Below are 18,119 nucleotides of genomic sequence, written 5' to 3'. Positions count from 1 at the left end.
GAGCTGGACACTGCACAAACAAGCTCCAAACTGCGAACCAAACTTCTAACATTACGCGCATTTCTCTTCTTCTTTCTTGGTTTTTGTTTGTTTGTACGCGCTGTAAGGTGTATTGACCTCCTTTATACTTTTATACTGTTGGCATAACTCATGCGTACACAATGACACGAGAGGAGGAACTGATACGGATTGCGAAAAAACTAGACAAAATGGTGTCTAGGAATAACACGGTGAGAGGTTTATTTAGACTTCAGCTTCACAATGCTGTTATGTTTAATTTTCTTCTTCTTCTTCTTCTTCTTCTTTCCCTTTACAGTTTTCCGCGTGTATCTTATTCCAGGTGCTTGCTGGAACGCCATTCGTCGTGTGTACTTTGAATAAACGAACACTTTAAAGACTCTTGGGAACATATTTAGCAGCAGTGGTTGTAGAGCGCTTTGAGCGGCAGCGCTGTGGAGACGCGAAAGTGAACAGGTGTCCTGCAGAGAGACAGAGACACAGAGAGAGAGACAGAGAGAGAGACAGAGCACTGTGCTGTACAGCTGCTGCCAGTCTGTTGTTCGTGCATGAACAAATGTCGACTTGTAGGCTACAACCTGATCGCTTAGGATTTCGCTTCTGTATTCATTCTGTGTTTTGAAAACTTTCTGCACACTTCCTGATCTTTGTAATCAGTCTGTTTTTTTTTTTTTTTGCCTTGCATAAATGTTTACCCACTTCATTCGTGTCACTGAGCACTAACAACAAGATGGAGGAAAGAGCTGATTAAATAGTAACCAATTTTAGATAAGTCATTGAATTCAAGATTATAATGTTTGTGACATTTTGCCAGTTGTAGAAAAGGTAGTTCATTTTCTTTTCTTTTTCTCTGCTTTTTTTGTGTCTAGGAAGGTGCTCTTGACCTGCTGAGAGAACTAGAAAAATTCAACATGACCCTTAAGTTGCTTCAGGTAAGATAAGTAAAAGTAGAGATATCAAAAATTAACATTAGTCAAGCTATAAATCAAATCAAATCAAACTTTACTTATATAGCACCTTTTAAAAACGAGACCTTTACAAGGTGCTGTACAACAAAATACAATATTATATAGTGGTTAGTGGTTAGGACTGTCACCTGACACCTCCAGGGTTCTCGTTCAATTCCCATCTCGGTCTGTGTGGATGGTGCTTGCATGTTCCCCCCATGCTTGGTAGGTTTCCTTTGGGTACTCTGGTTTCCTTCCACAGTCCAAAGACATGCAGATTAGGTTAACTGGCAAATTGCCTGTAGTGTGTGTGTGTGTGTGTGTGAGCGTGCCCTGCAACAGATTGGCACCCTGTCCAGGGTGTACCCTGCCTCGTGCAATAAGTCTTCTGGGATAGGAGCCAGGCCCCCTGTGATGCTGTGCACTGGACAAAGCAGCATAGAAGTTGAACGAATTAATAAAAAATAAGTAATAAGACTCACAACAAGCAAATAAAACAACAAGTTCTTATAAATCATTTTGGTTAAAAGCTAAAGAAAATGAGTTAGTTTTTACAAACTCAAAAAGATTTCAAATCCAAAGCTCCCCTTATATTAAAAGACAAGACTGTTCAATTCAAACAAATATTCAATAGCGCTTTTAACGATTTACATCATCACAAAGCAGCTTTACACAATCAAAAGAACTAAGTTTGTATGAGATGTGAATGTGTATAAATTAAAATGATATGATTGTCCCTGATTGTCCCTGATGAGCAAGCCTAGGACGACGGCGACGGTGGCAAGGAAAAACTCCCTGAGATGGTAATAGGAAGAAACCTTGAGAGGAACCAGACTCAACAGGGAACCCATCCTCATCTGGGTGAAAACAGATAGCAGGGATTGATGTGCATAATAATATGCGAGACTGGAAGTCATTATATATCATTATTGGAGTTATACATCAGAAACAATGAAAAACTGAAAATATTAAAATTAGTACGGTAATGTAAGATTATATTTAGTTAGTCTCTAAAAGCACTTTTTTATCATTTATCTTATCAATTACTAAATTTATCATGCTTATAAATCTGATAAATTTGTCAATCTTTATTATATTTCAGGACACAAGAATTGGTATGTCTGTCAACGGAATAAGAAAACACTGCAGAGATGAGGATGTTGTCTCCCTTGCGAAGATTCTTATCAAAAATTGGAAGAGGCTATTAGGTAGCTATGACCTTATTGCCTACCGTTTATTCTATTTTTCCAAATGTCAGAACATTTATCATTATAATTGTAATAGAAATAAAATAATAATACTGCCCATGTAGAATCTGGCCATTCCCAGAAAGCTGAAAGACCAAATGAGATGAAAAATGGGAGTGGGGCCAGTAATCAATCACCTAGTAGACCTTCTTCAGGCACAGAGTTAAGGTAAGTTACAGCATTAAAGCAGTAAATCTGCATGGTTTAAATAAAAGTGAAAGCATTCAGTGTGTATATTGTGTTCAGGCATTTGTGACAGGAAACTAAGTAATAAAGGAAAATGAATACATATTGTGATCTAACCTGTTTGTCTTGTCACCCCAAAATCCAGTTTAAACGCTCTCAAGAAACCTGTTGACAAGCACAAAAAAGAGAAAACTGAGGCAGTGTTTAAGAAAGAAAGACAAGACAGTGACCACAAAAAGGAAAAACTTATTAATAATCACACAAAGGAAAGGTGAGAGCTCATCCTTTGTGCATCTTGTGATTAATTCAGTGATAAAATGAAGTCCCAAAAATGAAAAGTTTTTTATGTTCTGTTAGGTTGAATGTTATGGATTGCAACCTATTCATGCTTTCTAACTAGCTTGAATGTTGTGCAGTACGAATAATTAATTATCCTGTATTTTCTCATTTATCAGAGTAAGTGCTACTAGGCTAAAGTTGGGGTGGCTCAAGTTAATAAAGCCAATAAAATCATTGAGGCATTTGGCATTGTGTTTGGATAAATTTGCTCTTACAATTAACTGTGTAACATTATCAAATAGGAGGCACAGTGGCATAGTGGTTAACTTTATGGCCTTCTCCTGTGCAAGGAGTTTGCATGTTCTTCCAGTGCTTGGTGGGTTTTCTCCTGAAGACAAGCAAATTGGGTGATTTGGAAACGACAATTAACCTTAAGTGTGTGTGTGTGTGTGTGTGTGTGTGTGTGTGTTTGTGTGTGCCCTGCAATATGATTGACACTTGTCCAATGTGTACGTTGCTTTGTTCCCTAAGTCTTCTGGAAGAGGTTGCAGGTCTCCAGTGATCCTGTACTGTATAAGCAGTATAAAAGAATAAATTATCATATAAAAGGGGTGCTTGCATTAATTCACATTTTGCCCATCCAAATAATCAGTCCACATAAAGAAAGAAAGGTGTGATTAAAAAAAAAAACTTAGTCATTTGCAGTAATACACTATTGGCAGTAATATACTTTATTATTACTGAATAATAATAAATGCTAACTAGTTTGTGAAAATGTTAACTGAGATGCTCCTGATGTTATGTTGCTTTAAGGCTTTTATATAAAGCCACCAATCATGAGCTGTCAAAAGGCCTTTTACACTTGGCAAGCTGTGTACTGTGCATGATTAAGAAGTTTGTTAGGAGTCTTAAGGGCTAAATGTGACTTCTAGCTATTGCTTCAGTTATTGTCTTATTTTGCTGCCATGTGTTTTTGAGGTGCTGAATACAAAATTAATTACACAGGACAGAGGCTCCAGATCCCCAGAGTCCTCCTCACCTTCATCTTCACCAATCTCTTCCTGCTCATGTTCGTAAAGACCAGCCTGAAGTAAAGAAAGACAGGTCAGCATCATTGGCATAACCAGTAAAAAAAACTCTGTAAGAACATGCTTACAAAACAGTGGATGGATAAGATATGGCCTTAATTACTGGATAATGTATGTATTGATTTCAGGAAATTGGCACCAGAAACTATGACCTCTCAACATTCTCAGTCTCATCATTCCTCTTCTCATAAAAGGCCATCTCTAGAGGTTCCTAAAGAGAGGTCAGAATGTAATTCTGCATGTTCCAAAAATAGTGTTGTCATTGCTATTATAAAAATGGTCTGCCTTAGAAAAAAAAAGTCTAGCACATTGCGATTTTTCTCTGTGTCAAATAACAGAATTATGCTGTTTATTTTTACACATAGAAAAAAGACTCCAGATCAGAATGCCCCATTTCCTCCTTTACCTTTTCATCTGCATCCTCCTGCTCAAAAACAATGTGCTTTAGAGATGAAAAAGCCAAGGTCAGGGCTTGTTTGGAATGGTGTTGAATGTGTTTAATATTGTGAACTCAAGAGAACTTTGTGTAGGAAAATGTTAAATATACCTGACAGCATGCATTGGCAAAATACTGATACATAGTATTTGCCACTAGTTGCTTTATTTGAATGTGCTATATGATTCCTATAATGCAGACTGCCAACTATCTGTATTGCCATGAGAATTTAAACTTCTAACTGCTTGGCTTACGCTAACAACTGCATTAAAAACAACTGTATTCGTACATTGAACCCCCATAAGCTCCTGTTGTGGAGTTTGGGTGTTGATTTTGAAAGCTCCACTTTTGTAGTATTAGTGGTATATACTGTACAGTACTTATTGCTGTTTAAACATTGTAGAAAGTATTAAAACTTAAACGCTCGATGGCAAAGAAATGCAAGCATGCATATATCACTCCTCTTCTAGCAAATATAGCACAACTGGACTTGACTGTGCGCCAAAAGGTCAAGGATGTGATTTTAACTGATAACATTCTGTTGATTCTTTTGTGCCCTTGAAATACACATACCATACACCGTGTTGACATTGCTATTTTTATCAAAATTATTGGTTGCATGAGAATAAGTTACTATCGACTGATTACTCTGTAATTCTTGCTCTTAGATGAATATTTCTTTTTTTGCCTATCAGTTTTCAGATGTTTATTTGTCTGTTGTTTAATCAAAGTACGTAAATAAACAGGAGAAATTAACCAAATAAGACAAAAGACTTAGCAAAGATATAATGCGGAGCAGGAAATAAATGCACTGTTTAATCAATCCTGGCTGCAAATTTGAATCTTTATTTTTTGCTAAAAACTAGTTTTAACGATGGCAAATAAATCATTATGGAATTTCTGAATGGTCATGAAATTTGGCACTGTCAGCAGTGACAGGGGCTTGAAGATTCCTTGGAGCTCTCCAATCCCACCAGGTTAAAGAATTATTTATTATACTCTGGTACCCGAAGTTTAAAGAAGCTCACACAGAATAGTTGGGCTGTCAATTAAAAATGAAGGACCATAAGGTCCATTAGCCAGCACTGCAGTTATTAACCTGATTTTAGTAAAGGAACTGGAAAATTCAGGAAATGTGATAACTAGATGGTAAAACTGCTTTTAATTTGTCTAAATATCTGAAATAAAATTTGGGATGGAATCAGCAGCTATAGTTTCTGATAGTCTTAAAGCCATTTGGAGTTAGTGCATTTTCTTAAGTCACATGGCTGGTTGGAGGCATATAGAGACAGCAGCTTATATCAGTTAGCTTTTTTAATAAAGTAGTAGGGTTATTGTTTATCCTCAGTACAGTGCATTAGTAGGAACTAGCCAAACAAGCGAAATGCAGTACAGCTTGTTGTAGGGAGGGGAGAGAGACTGATATCTGTTATCACCTAAATGGGTTCCCTGTTGAGTCTGGTTCCTCTTAATGTTTCTTCTTCTTACTGTCATATCAGAGAGTTTTTCCTTGGCACCATCGCCTTTGGCTTGCTCATCAGGGACACTCTAGTCATTTTAATTCATACACATGTTTTTAAATTACATACACATTCCCATAATTTTCTTTTGATTCTGTGAAGTTGCTTTGCGACAATGATCATTGCTAAAAGCCCTGTACAAATAAAATAGTTTTGATCTAAAAATTTAATTAATTTAAAATTTTGAAGAAACAGATACAGTAGGTCTTTACACTCTCTTGTCAAACATATTGACATTACAGTTTGGGACAGCTTATGTACCTACTTGTGTGGAAGTAGGCAGATAGCACTTTCTTCTAAAAGTGTTCAGTTTTGTCAACACAAAACTGGGGAAAAATTATGGAAAGCCACCCAGCCAGCAGTACATTCAGTTTAAGATGCAGTATTAAAATGGTATGCATGATATGTTTTTACTGTGATTACTAAAATTTAATTACATAACCATTTTGCATGGATAGAAGAAGAATATGCCTTGTATGTGGTTTGTCTGGTGATTATGCTTTTATTAATAGTAAATTGTTGTTCTTATTAGGAAAGAGACTGCAAATCCTGATGCTCCTCTTTCTCCTTTTCCTCTCCACCTTCATTCATCTACTCTTACAAAGCGTCCTTCTTTAGATGTGCAGAAAGACAAAGAAAAAGAAAGCAAAGACAAAGAAAGGTTATGAGTGGATTTTTAGCATGCTGGAAACCAGACAACTTCCAACTTCCATATATGTTTATCTAAACAGATTTTAGATATTATTTAGTGACTGTCTCACAATAGGTTTATTTCTCCCAATAATAAATGTAGAAAAGACATGCCAGCTCCAAAAGAAAGTGCACAGCAGCCGACATCTGAACATAAGAAACACAGGTCTGAAGCTTGTAACGTATTGATTTGTGGTAGTAATAGTGCTTCTCTTTGACTGCATGTCTCTAATCTGTTGAACTAATTAAAAAAATAAGAATACGTAATCTAAAACTGTATATTTTTATAAGGAAAGAGAATGCATGTGGTGGAAAGATACATTTTGTTGTATTTAAAATGTATGTAATAATGCTTCTCTGTCAGCAGAGATCTGGGGGAGAGTAAACCAGCCAAAAGACTGTCTACAGAAATGAAGAAAGAAAGGTTGGAACATAGATGATGTCATTATGGATGGAAGACAGAGGGCAGTATTAATGCATGAATTAGTTTGGCTGTGATTCTGCCATTTGTATTGTGTTTTAGTCAAGAAAAAAAATCTCTGTGTATGCCAGGTTTGTTTTATATTTAATCAAAATAATTTTCCAATTTTTTTTTTTTGATAGTTTATTATTGTTTTTCCAGAAGGGATTCTTTGGATTTTAGTCAGCAGTCTCCGAAAAAGCCCATTAATGACACAAAGAAAGAAAGGTCTGATTAGAAACATCAAGTTTGACATAAGGTTTAAACTACAGTAGTTCTGATATTGTTTTAGGGTAAAAAAGAAGCTTACTTTACAAACTTTTTTTTCTAGAAAAGACTCCACAGACTCTAAATCTGGCCAGCAACATCAATCGAGTGACTCCAAACCTGAGAGGTACAGTATTTAGCTATTTTTTGTTGTTAATTTATCTCTCCTTAGGGCAAATGCTACTGTCTAAGGCAAATCATATAAATATATTTTTTTTATACAGACGGGACTCTGTTAACTCAAAGTCTGGAACCTCTCCTCTTCCTAAGAAGCTCTCGAAGGAAAGGCAAGAATTATACACATTTTTACATTATCCTTATCATTAATGCTGAGGAATCTCTGATGAATCAAAAATGTTTGCTTGTGTCTTCTAGAAGAGAGTCTCATGGTCCTAAATTGATTCTTCCTGAAGCTATACAGAGAAAGGTCTCCACCGACAGTAATGATGGACGGTACAGTTTATATCTACCACTTTATTTTCATCAGGTTTTTGTGTAGCATGTGTGTCTACTTATAAAGCCTGCCCGGCCAAAAAGGTCACTATTTCAGAAGGATCAAATTACTGACCTGTATCAATTAAAGAAAACATTAAAATGCTTGGAAATGGGTTAAGAACTATGCAAGACATTATTAAAAACTGGTAGGACAGTGCTGAACCATTAGCTTCACTGAAGAAATGTAGTCTGAAAAAGTTCATGAACAGTCATGATCAGAGATCACTGAAACATTTGGTGAAGTTGAAACACAGACAAATAGACAGTAGAAATTAAGAGCATATGAGATGAGAACTCACAGGACAGGAACTAAACAGATGTGTGGCAATAAGAAAATAATTTGTTAATGAGAATGCAATCTAAAAAGAAGTCTTCAGTTTTTTAAGGGAGCATAAAAATTGTACTTGGGAGCACTGTAATCAAAGCTAAATAGGGTTTCACAAAATATAAGTAAAAAATATTTATTACAAAATAACGTATTAGTAATATAAGCAATAACTTTTGCTTTTTTTTGCCCACGAAATGTTGTAAGTTAGCTTCAGGGTAATATTCTGATGTTGTTCACGCCCTTTGTTTTTGCATTTATACACAGTAATGAAAATTGTTTGGATGCCCAGCTCTATGTCACTCCACTCAAATTTACAGTACTATTTTACAGTTTTTCTCAGTCGCTTTGGTGCGTTTCTCAGATCAGAATTAAAATTCTCATAACTATTAGTTCAACCTCCACAACATTTAGTCATTTGTGCACATCATAGTAGCAATTTCTCCTTTCTCTGAACAAACTGCAAATGATTTTGGACATGTGTCAGTTGCTTTCATACATTTCTCTGCTGTTTTTTGACATTTCCATTTGCTTATGTCATGTCAGTCAAAATTAATTATACTTATGGATGCTGAATAGTCGTTCTCAATAAAACTAATAGTCTTACTTTCATTGCTTGAGTCATTACACACAAAATTGTTGAACTAGTTATCAAATGTCAAATATTAGTCATCTGTCAAGCAAATTCTATACCTTTCTTTATCATTTTTTCCTGGAAATGTCTCCTAAATTAAACAATTGATCTCAGGTGAATTTCACCTTGATTTGATCTCAGGTGAATTGACCGGCATCCACATGAGCAAATGGCCCTGCTAGCAGCCATGGATGCAGCATGTGACAACATCACAGCAGAGTCCTGCAGAGGATGGATTCGCCACTCCAGGAGATACTTTCCTCGCTGCATTGCGAGGGATAACATCCGTTGCGATGTAGATGAAAATATGTGGCCAGACAGACAGGAACGTCTGGATGTGCCAGAATGATTTACTGTACCTGTATGTTACAGTACTGTACAATACTGTATGTACTGTTACATGTACTGTATATTGTTCACATTTGTGCACAGCTCTACCAAAAGGGTGATTTTATGTTTACATGTATTCTACAGTAAACAAGTGACTGTAGCATATTTTTCTTTTGCACAATGCTGTAGAATTACAAACACTTCTATACAGTAAAAATGTCAAACGTACGTATTCAGTGTCTCAGTTACTCCCAAAACTCCCATAACATCTACAGTAACTTTACTGCACATTTCAAATGGCTGTACAAGTAGGGCATAGTGCTGTCTTGAGCATTTTCAGGTGTCACCAAATATTTTTGCAATGGAAAACACTGAAATTATAAACTGTCATAGTGAAAACATGACAAAGCCATTTGACTATCTTGTTCATAAAGATGGTGTCAAGACTTTTCATTTTGATGGCACTGACAGTTTCATTGACATAAATACTTGCTTTTGAGGAATGGATTATCAATTTTGAGCACGTGACGTGCTTTTGCAGGCTATCCACTAGGTTTTGCAGTTTGCACTAATTGTTTTGAGAAATGCACTAACTGCTGTGCAAATGTTAATAGTGTTCTGAGAAACGCACCAAAGCGACTGAGAAAAACTGTATTAGATATACATCAGAATCTGTGGGAGACACAATGATGATCTAGTGCAATATCATTATGCTTTTTATCTCTATCTGAACAGAAAAAGTAAACCAGAGACCCCGAAGACGCCCAGCACTCCCACTGCCCCTCTGTCCCCTTCCTTTAGCCCTGTTGGTGGTCCTCTTTCCCCTCACCTGCTCACTGGAGACTCCATCAGGGATAAGTGCATTGAAATGCTGTCAGCTGCATTACGCACAGATGGTAGTAAAACACAGAGAATACCAAATGTACAACAAATAAGTATCAGCTGAGCTATTTGATATAATAGAATTAGTAATAGAATTGAGATGATCAAAAGCGAACCCTTTTCTGATCATGTACTTATTTATTTATTTGTTTGTTTGTTTTAGATGACTACAAATATTATGGAGCGAACTGTGATGGCATGGCAGCTGAAATTGAGGATCATATCCTTTAAAAACAAGAAAAATATTCTAAGTAATCTTTAAAGTAAGAGTATTTTAAATATATAAGGAGTTTTTTTTGAGGGTGTGCTAATTTATTGGTTGTGTAATCCACTTAGACACTTGGTGCACAGCATCCCATCAGTTTACAACTTTACCAGAAAGTCACTGTAGGAACAAATTTCAGTGGCTTTGTCAGTAGATACCTTGAACATTATACTAGGTAACACCAATGACTTCTCATCATTGATGCTGAAGTCCTTTAAGGAGAGCAATTATCAGACGTTTGGACACCTAATGTTGGTCAACAGGGAATGTGTATGTGGTGGTGTATGTAGAATAGTGGCCTCAGTGTGATGCGAGACAAAGGGCCACAGTAGCGCTGTCAGTCAAATGTGAGATGAAACTATATGAAATGAGGAATTGCAGATTTGGCCATTATTGTTATGCTGCTCCACATACATAAATGCATGTGCAATGCAAGCATCTTCAGTTTGAGATTCCAAACATGAATTTTTCCTTAACTGACCATGTCTCCTTAAATATCTACCAGGAGATAAAAGCCACAGATATGAAATATAAAAACAGAGTACGTAGCCGCATCAGCAACCTAAAAGATCCGAAGAATCCTAATTTACGCAAGAATGTCCTGGGAGGAGCTATTGAGCTGAGTCGCATCGCCACCATGTCTGCTGAGGTGTGCAAGAATTGTTTATGTATTGATCTATTCTGGTTTGTGCATTTATGTGTTAATGGCAAACTTATTTGATCCTGATTGTTTGTTTTTTAAGTCGGAGATTTTAAAACCGTTCTGCAAGTTCTTCATCCAGACAATATATATATATTTTATGTACATTTTATCAAAACTTCACACAACTGAGGTAATGTTAGTTGTGTTTTTCAAATGTATTAAATGCTGGCAGCCCTGGCAGCAGTTATGGAGTCATTTTAGACCAGCTCTGTAATGTTCTCTGTGAGGTAGGAAATGGCCAGTGATGAGCTGAAGCAGCTGAGGAACATTCTGACTCAGGAAGCCATCCGCGAGCACCAGATGGCCAAGACCGGAGGCACAGTTACTGACCTGCTGCAGTGTGGCAAATGCAAGAAAAAGAATTGCACATACAACCAGGTACATTGTCCGTTTTCTCTTTTTTTTTTGAAACACCTATTCTTAATTAAATTCCTTATTACAGTATATACAATATGTTGAATTATAAAGTACATTATAATGATGACTGTTACGCAAATTGTTTTGGGATATTTAGTTTCTTATTTTATTTGCCTGAAACTTTTACGTATTTGGAGAAAATTAAGCTGCTAGTATGCAAAAAAAAACATATGCAGAACAATCAAGTATAAAATCAGTAGTGATTAAGTGAAATAAGGATCTTGGTGATTAAGTAGCAGAAATTCTTTGTAAATACATTTCGAATAAATAAACTTTTAGATTGTGACCTCGGATTGTGCAGAATAACTGAACACAGTTATGAAAGTAAAAATTTATTTTATTTCTCTATATAATATACAATCCTATATAATATACACTGCTACACTATTTTATTTCTTATATAATATACACTTTACATAATATACACTGCTTTTATAAATATAATTTCTTATATATACAATTTCTTATATATACAATTTATACTATTTCTTATATAATATACGTACACTCTATATAATATACTTATTTTATTTCTCTTTATAATATACACTCTATATAAAATACACTGCTACACTAGTGCACTTATCTCATCAAGGTGGAAAGTTTTCTAAGGCAGTGATGATCAGACTTGCCACAGTCGTGATCAGGCTTTCTGCTACACATCAAAAATGCTGTACCTCAAAATATTAGAATACTTTCTAAGATTGAAAAAAGTATATTGATTTATGCACTTTATACTTTGTCAGGCAACTTATAGCATATATTACTGCATCCGTGCTGCCCGTGGCACTGTAAGGATATAATGAAGTTTGCTTTGTTGGGTTGGGTTTTTCTCATCTTCATCTCTTCATCTCATCACAATAGACCATAGATTTTGCTAGTACCTGCTGGGAAAGAAAATCTGCATCTCTATAAAGTTCCATAAAGTAGTCTAAAGGTTCAAGGTCTTAAAATTGTAATAATGATTACAATTTAATCATTTTTACAGAGATTTAATCTAAAGAGTTTCACTTTTAAATTACATTTTAATAAAACAACTTTTGCATATTCTAATTTATTGCAATCTGTATATTGCACAGGTGCAAACTCGAAGTGCTGATGAGCCAATGACCACATTTGTACTGTGCAATGAGTGTGGGAACCGCTGGAAGGTAATGGTTTGGCTTGTTTCTGATTTTTTTGTGTTTCCCTGTACTAGTTGACTTTTTCTATGTCCTACAGTATATTCTTTAAAAATTAAAACCTATTAATACAATTATTTTATTCCCTTAAATAATACATCACTTTTATAACACAAGCTTTAATCTGCATTCTCATTTAATCTGCATAATCTTTTACTGCATTTATCACACATTGCCTATGTTAGAGTTTTCAAGCTATTTTCAGCGTACATTATTTAGCCTGCGTTTTTCCTTAAGTATAATTCATTGATTTATTAGGTATAATTCATTGATGCATTCATTTAGAAACAACTTTCTAAATGAGTTTCTTTCTTTCTAAATGAACAACTTTCTAAATGAACTTTCTTTGGTTCACTGATTATCCATGTCTATTATTTAATAATTCTTTATTTATTTTTCAGTTTTGCTGATTCCTGGTCAAAGCTCCATCTACAGTGAACACTTGGAATCTTTTTTTTTTTTATGTAGATTAAACTGCAGTGTGCAGTTTTAAAAGTCAAATTAATTTTATAATGGCTTAACACTCCAGACTACTGGAACCTAAGTGATGCCATACAAAAAAAATCTTCATAATTTTAGAACATTTAATTTTTTTTATTTTAAAAAGCTCAGTTGTTTTATTTTCTACCACATACATTAACTGCATGAGTTGAAGTGAAATTTAAACAAAACAACTTAGAAATCAAATTTTTAAAATGTGTGCTTGGCTTGGAGTATTAATGACAACCATAATACACTTCGTTGTACATGCTATAGCAATATTAAATGATGATGCTGAAAAGCTCTACATAAATTAATACAATTTTAGCTATAAAATTACTGAAAAATAAATTAATTTGATTATTATTAAGTATTAATTCTTGTATTACACTTCCTTTTTAATGTCATCCTTGCCAGTAATAATGCTAAGCATCAAGTGTTGTCTGCAGTAAATAATGTATTTATACTGAATCTTGAAGGTATTTTTTAAGGTTTATAATTACATACAGTACTGTGACAAGCTTAAAAGCACTTCAGCTTGCATCATATGTTTAATAAACACATGACATGGGAGACATATCTGTTCTTTTTTCAGTTAAAGACAGTATCATGCATGAGGAATACATCCGTTGCACCCATGGCTACCAAAAGAGGCAAGCTGGTTAATAATGCCCCTGTCTCTATATAAAGCCTTAATAAGTACAATCCTCTCTGGCTTGTTTCTGTTCTCTTCACTAAGAAACCAACTCATTGTGAAGCCATCACTCTTTTGTTACTGAAACCTAAGGATTTGCTGTTTAATATAAAACAGCAAAGCCAGCATACGAACGTGAGCCCTTTGGTAATGCTCATGTCTCTTTACATGGTCATTTGGGAGTTATATACAGATTGCTCAGTACATACCCAACTCAGCCTTTGCTGAGAGAAAATGATAGAGAGAGAAAGCATTGAATACAATTGTACATCCTTTTTGCTCATCTATCCTCCGACAGACTCTCACTGCCCTAATCCATGATCTCACTACCTTTCACTTCATAAAGATAACTGAGAAGTTAGCACTTCAAAGGTATTCGTTAATATTTGTCCATAGGTATGGGTCTGATAATTATGCTCAAAAAAATCTAACCAAATGACAAGTGGTCTCAATATTAATCAATCACTTCCTATACATCCCTCTAACATGAATGACATCAGAATTGCTCAAGTTGAATCACAGCTGCTTTCACTGGACTATTATCATAACAGAACTAAATTAGATTTAATTAAATAATAAATGTTTGGAATGTTTGTGTTAACAAATGTATACATTATATAACTTAATGTAGGCAGTTTATTACTTTGATTAATTGTCATTTTACTTTTTTTATTTTCCCAAAGCAGTAACAATTAGTTATTACTCACTCTTTCACATACCGCTTAATCCTGTATGCAGGGTCACGGAGACCTGGGGCATGAGGCAGGGTACACTCTGGGCAGGGCACACTCTGGGCAGGGCACACACACATACATACACTCATTCACACACTAGGGGCAATTTGGGAACGCCAGTTAGCCTAACCTGCATATCTTTGGACTGTGGGAGGAAATCAGAGTGCGCAGAAGAAACCCACCAAGCACGGGGAGAACATGCAAACTCCATGCACACAGAGACAGGAATCAAGCCTGGCCAGGAATAGAACCCAGACCCTGGAGGTGCAAAGCGACAGTGCTAATCACTACACCACTGTGCCGCCCAATTAGTCGTTAATCAATTTATAATCCCCATGTTAAACATAATGCAAATGATAAAAACAGTGAACTCATATACTCAGTAAAAATGTATACAAACATGCAGCCATGTTATGGAAATCTACAGTAACTGCACTAGGGAAATTGGATTAGTTTAACTGTCTGTGCTAGCTGTATAAACCCATACATGGAGTATGAATATAAAATATCTTTACAGCTAAAAAACAAACAGGTTAGTCAGCACAAGAAAAGAGCGGTGATGTATATGTGAAAATATTTCATAATCTGATGTAAGTAATTAAATTGACCAAAAATCTGGAACCAACATATTCTAGGAATTAGACACAGAAAGGGAGACAGTGAAGTTTAGTTTATTCTTAGGGTTATGTGGTTTCAAATATTACCTACTAGATGCATCTTAAAAAGTACTAATGATTTTTCCATCTTTTCATTTGTCCATTTTTTTAATGGTACAGTATAAAGGCATTTTCCATTTAAATTTCAAACTAGCATATCTTCTCTTCCCATATGTTACCTCAAACTCGGCCAGATAGACCCATGAAAACCCCATTTTAATTCATTTAGTAGTTTTTACGTGTTAAGTGCACAAACAAACGGACAGACAAAAAAATTCCAAAACCATCTTGATTTTGTTCTATTAGTCATCTTACACATCTCAATTTTTTTTTTATATAATAGGTTTATTTCAGGCGGCACGGTGGTGTAGTGGTTAGCACTGTCGCCTTGCACCTCCAGGGCCCAGGTTCGATTCCCGGCCAGGCTCGATTCCCAGTTCTGTGTGCATGGAGTTTGCATGTTCTCCCTGTGCTTAGTGGGTTTTATCTGGGTACTCCGGTTTCCTCCCACAGTCTAAAGACATGTAGATTAGGCTGATTGGCGTTCCCAAATGACCCGTAGTGTGTGAATGGGTGAGTGTGTGTGCCCTGCGATGGATTGGCACCCTGTCCAGGGTTTACCCCCGCCTTTTGCCCTAAGCCTCCTGGGAAAGGCTCCAGGTCCCCGCGACCCTGAATACAGGATAAAGCGGTATAGACGATGAGTGAGTGAGGTTCATTTCAAAGGATATATAGACAGAATATCAAACAAACATATTATAAAAATAAGAAAAAAAACCACATTATATAAATGTCATAAATTAAGGTTCATTTTAGTGAGTAAAAGAAGTATTTTATTCCCTACTAACCAACAATAATTCTGGCTTCCTCAGACTGGTTTTGTGCTCATGTGGTACACAGATTTATTTAAGAAGGGTCTCCTAACAACAACACATTATGTGTATGAAAGCCACCTGTCCCCAAAATCTTCCATTCAAACCTCACCACCATTGGCAAGACCAAAGAGCTGTCAAAAGATGTCTGGGATAGAATTATAGACTTGCACAAGGCTGGAATGTGCTATAAGACAATCAGCAAGAAGCTTGGTGAGAAGGAGACAACTTATGAAGTTATTATTGGCAAATGGATAAATCCAAAATAACCATCAATTGCCCTTGGTCTGGAGCACCGTGCAAGATATCGCCTCATGGGGTAAGGATGATCATGTCAAGTCAAGAATTAGTTTAGAACTATACAGGAGGAGCATAGTCACCAAATAAACCATTGGTAACACAATAGGCTGCCATGGATTAAAATCCTTCAGTGCTGCAAGGTCCTCCTCCTCAGAAGGCACAAGTACAGGCCTGTCTGAAGTTTGAGAACCCCCTGAAGATGAATGGTGGATGGGTCGCCAGCATAGTAATGTGCCCAACATACCGCCAATGCAATAAAGGAGTGGATAACGGATAGCAGGAATTTATCAGCAATCATACTTTGTGTTAGGAGGCTGAAAGTTCAGTATATCAGGAAAGAGGTTGAAGTTAACATCCAGACATTATTGTGTTACAATAATCCAACCTTCAAGTGACAAAAACATATACCAATATAGACTTGATCTTGACAATATTTCTAAGATGAAAGAAGGCTATCCTAGAAATATTATCTATATGAGGCACAAATGAAAGTCTGAAATCTGTAATCACACCAATGTCTTTTACTGTTGTTTTATGATTGTAAACTATATGTATAATTGTTTAATTGTATCTGCATTTGTACTTTATTGCGTGTAGAGATGCTGTATAAATTTTGGTTACTTTTTTAGGAGTGTTCTGCTATGAAATTAAAAAAATGATTGCCAAGCATGTTCTTTTTTTATTGACTCTAGGACAGCAGTCCTTTCTCATTTAAAATTTATTCCATTTACATCTGAAATTTCCTCCCTGAAAATCCAGTTTGCTTGAAGTCCTTTTTATAACTCAGACCTTCAGTCACCACTCTTTTCTGTCTCCACAGCCTGTCTCTGTTCCATACACAAGAAAGTGAAAGCTGTTACTCCACGTAATGCATATAGTGCTGGTCTGCACTCTTGGGATAAGTTGGCTGTAAAACTTTTACAGTTTTTGAAAAAGCTTTAGAAATTGTAGCCGGGATGTTACATCATAACACCTTGTGTGCAAGTTCCAGTCTATTTCAGCCTGCTGATCTTCATCTTGATATTGCCACACATTTGCCCAGTGTGCTGTAACACATTCACAAATGAATTTGGCAAAGGCACAATAATCCTTTTTTTCTGCTTTAAGAAGTTTTTTTATCACTTTGATTTTGCTTGAATATGGGGATGTACCCCAAAAAATGATAGCCACTTGATCCCCCCCCCCCTTTAGAATCTTATTAAGCTTCAAACATTAACATACTGCATAAGCATGTGATGTTCTTGTGTAATAATGGTTGTTTACAGTATATACAGATTATATACACTTTGTAACAAGTTCTAGCTTCCAATCATTTTTAGTCCAAATGAACCTAATAATATTTAGATCTTGCTACCTTTCTTTGCACACTGTGCTCATTCATTGGAAGGCAAATCTTGTATTTTTATTTTTCAGGCAAATGATTACATCTAGCTTTTTACTCTAAAGTAGTCATGCTGCTATTTAGGGATTCCCCACATCTAATCACCTTCTATACATTTAAACAGTTCATTTATATGTTCTTCAGAAACTGCTTTAGGAATATGGCTGAAGTATGAATACACCCTGGGTGGCAGGATTACAGTAGGTATGAGCAAGCTTGATTTTTGATTTAATCTCACAGCATAAAAAAAAACATGTATCCATGTCTATTTCACAAAAACACATTTAGTTTGGCCAAACCCACAACATTTTCTAAACAAAGGGTAATGTTTATATAATTTAATTAATTCCAAGTTTATGTGCATGCCTTTAACTCATAATATTTATTTCCAGCAAAGAAATGGATGTAGTGAAATTGACAGTCATTGAGTAAAAGATATTTAGTCTGTTCAAGGCACTATAAGATCAAATAACCATAGCTATTTTACAACATCTGCAAGATATTGTGCGTACACTGTTCCCTTATTATGATAATGTCTTGTGCAGCTTCACCTGACTGCAAAAATGTGCCACTATTTGTTTTCATGACATCTATTGCTCATAAAAGGCCGACAAGTTCAATCCTTGTATAAT

At 35.7% G+C, this 18,119-nt stretch overlaps 1 protein-coding gene across 13 annotated transcripts; it reads left to right on the top strand.

The window, feature by feature from the left end:
* tcea3 (transcription elongation factor A (SII), 3) lies at positions 1-13,552 on the top strand. 13 transcript variants are annotated; one of them, XM_053494873.1, is made up of 21 exons: positions 1-230; positions 888-950; positions 2,068-2,173; positions 2,278-2,380; positions 2,544-2,669; positions 3,683-3,781; positions 3,894-3,986; positions 4,131-4,229; positions 6,254-6,382; positions 6,515-6,577; positions 6,779-6,835; positions 7,034-7,099; positions 7,203-7,265; positions 7,363-7,425; positions 7,514-7,591; positions 9,658-9,818; positions 9,968-10,029; positions 10,569-10,718; positions 11,004-11,150; positions 12,269-12,340; positions 12,772-13,552. In XM_053494873.1, exons 1-21 carry the CDS (start codon positions 162-164, stop codon positions 12,778-12,780), a joined length of 1,878 nt encoding a protein of 625 aa, XP_053350848.1. In that variant the 5' UTR covers positions 1-161; the 3' UTR covers positions 12,781-13,552. The 13 variants fall into 13 exon arrangements, with proteins under 13 accessions (XP_053350848.1, XP_053350847.1, XP_053350849.1 ...); XM_053494872.1 differs by having other exon boundaries at positions 6,776-6,835; XM_053494874.1 differs by lacking the exon at positions 4,131-4,229 and having other exon boundaries at positions 6,776-6,835.
* The last annotated feature ends 4,567 nt before the right edge of the window (positions 13,553-18,119 follow it).

This window comes from Clarias gariepinus, chromosome 4, assembly GCF_024256425.1.
Source record: "Clarias gariepinus isolate MV-2021 ecotype Netherlands chromosome 4, CGAR_prim_01v2, whole genome shotgun sequence".
Taxonomy (NCBI): domain Eukaryota; kingdom Metazoa; phylum Chordata; class Actinopteri; order Siluriformes; family Clariidae; genus Clarias; species Clarias gariepinus.
This window is presented reverse-complemented; position numbering and strand designations above follow the sequence as displayed.

What these genes read in the sequence shown, in the direction of transcription:
- tcea3 (XM_053494872.1), top strand. Translation starts at nt 162, where the DNA reads ATGACACGAGAGGAGGAACTGATACGGATTGCGAAAAAACTAGACAAA. An exon ending in AAATTGGAAGAGGCTATTAG is followed by an intron (nt 2,174 to 2,277) that starts GTAGCTATGACC and finishes CTGCCCATGTAG; the next exon opens with AATCTGGCCATTCCCAGAAA. An exon ending in TCGCCACCATGTCTGCTGAG is followed by an intron (nt 10,719 to 11,003) that starts GTGTGCAAGAAT and finishes TCTGTGAGGTAG; the next exon opens with GAAATGGCCAGTGATGAGCT.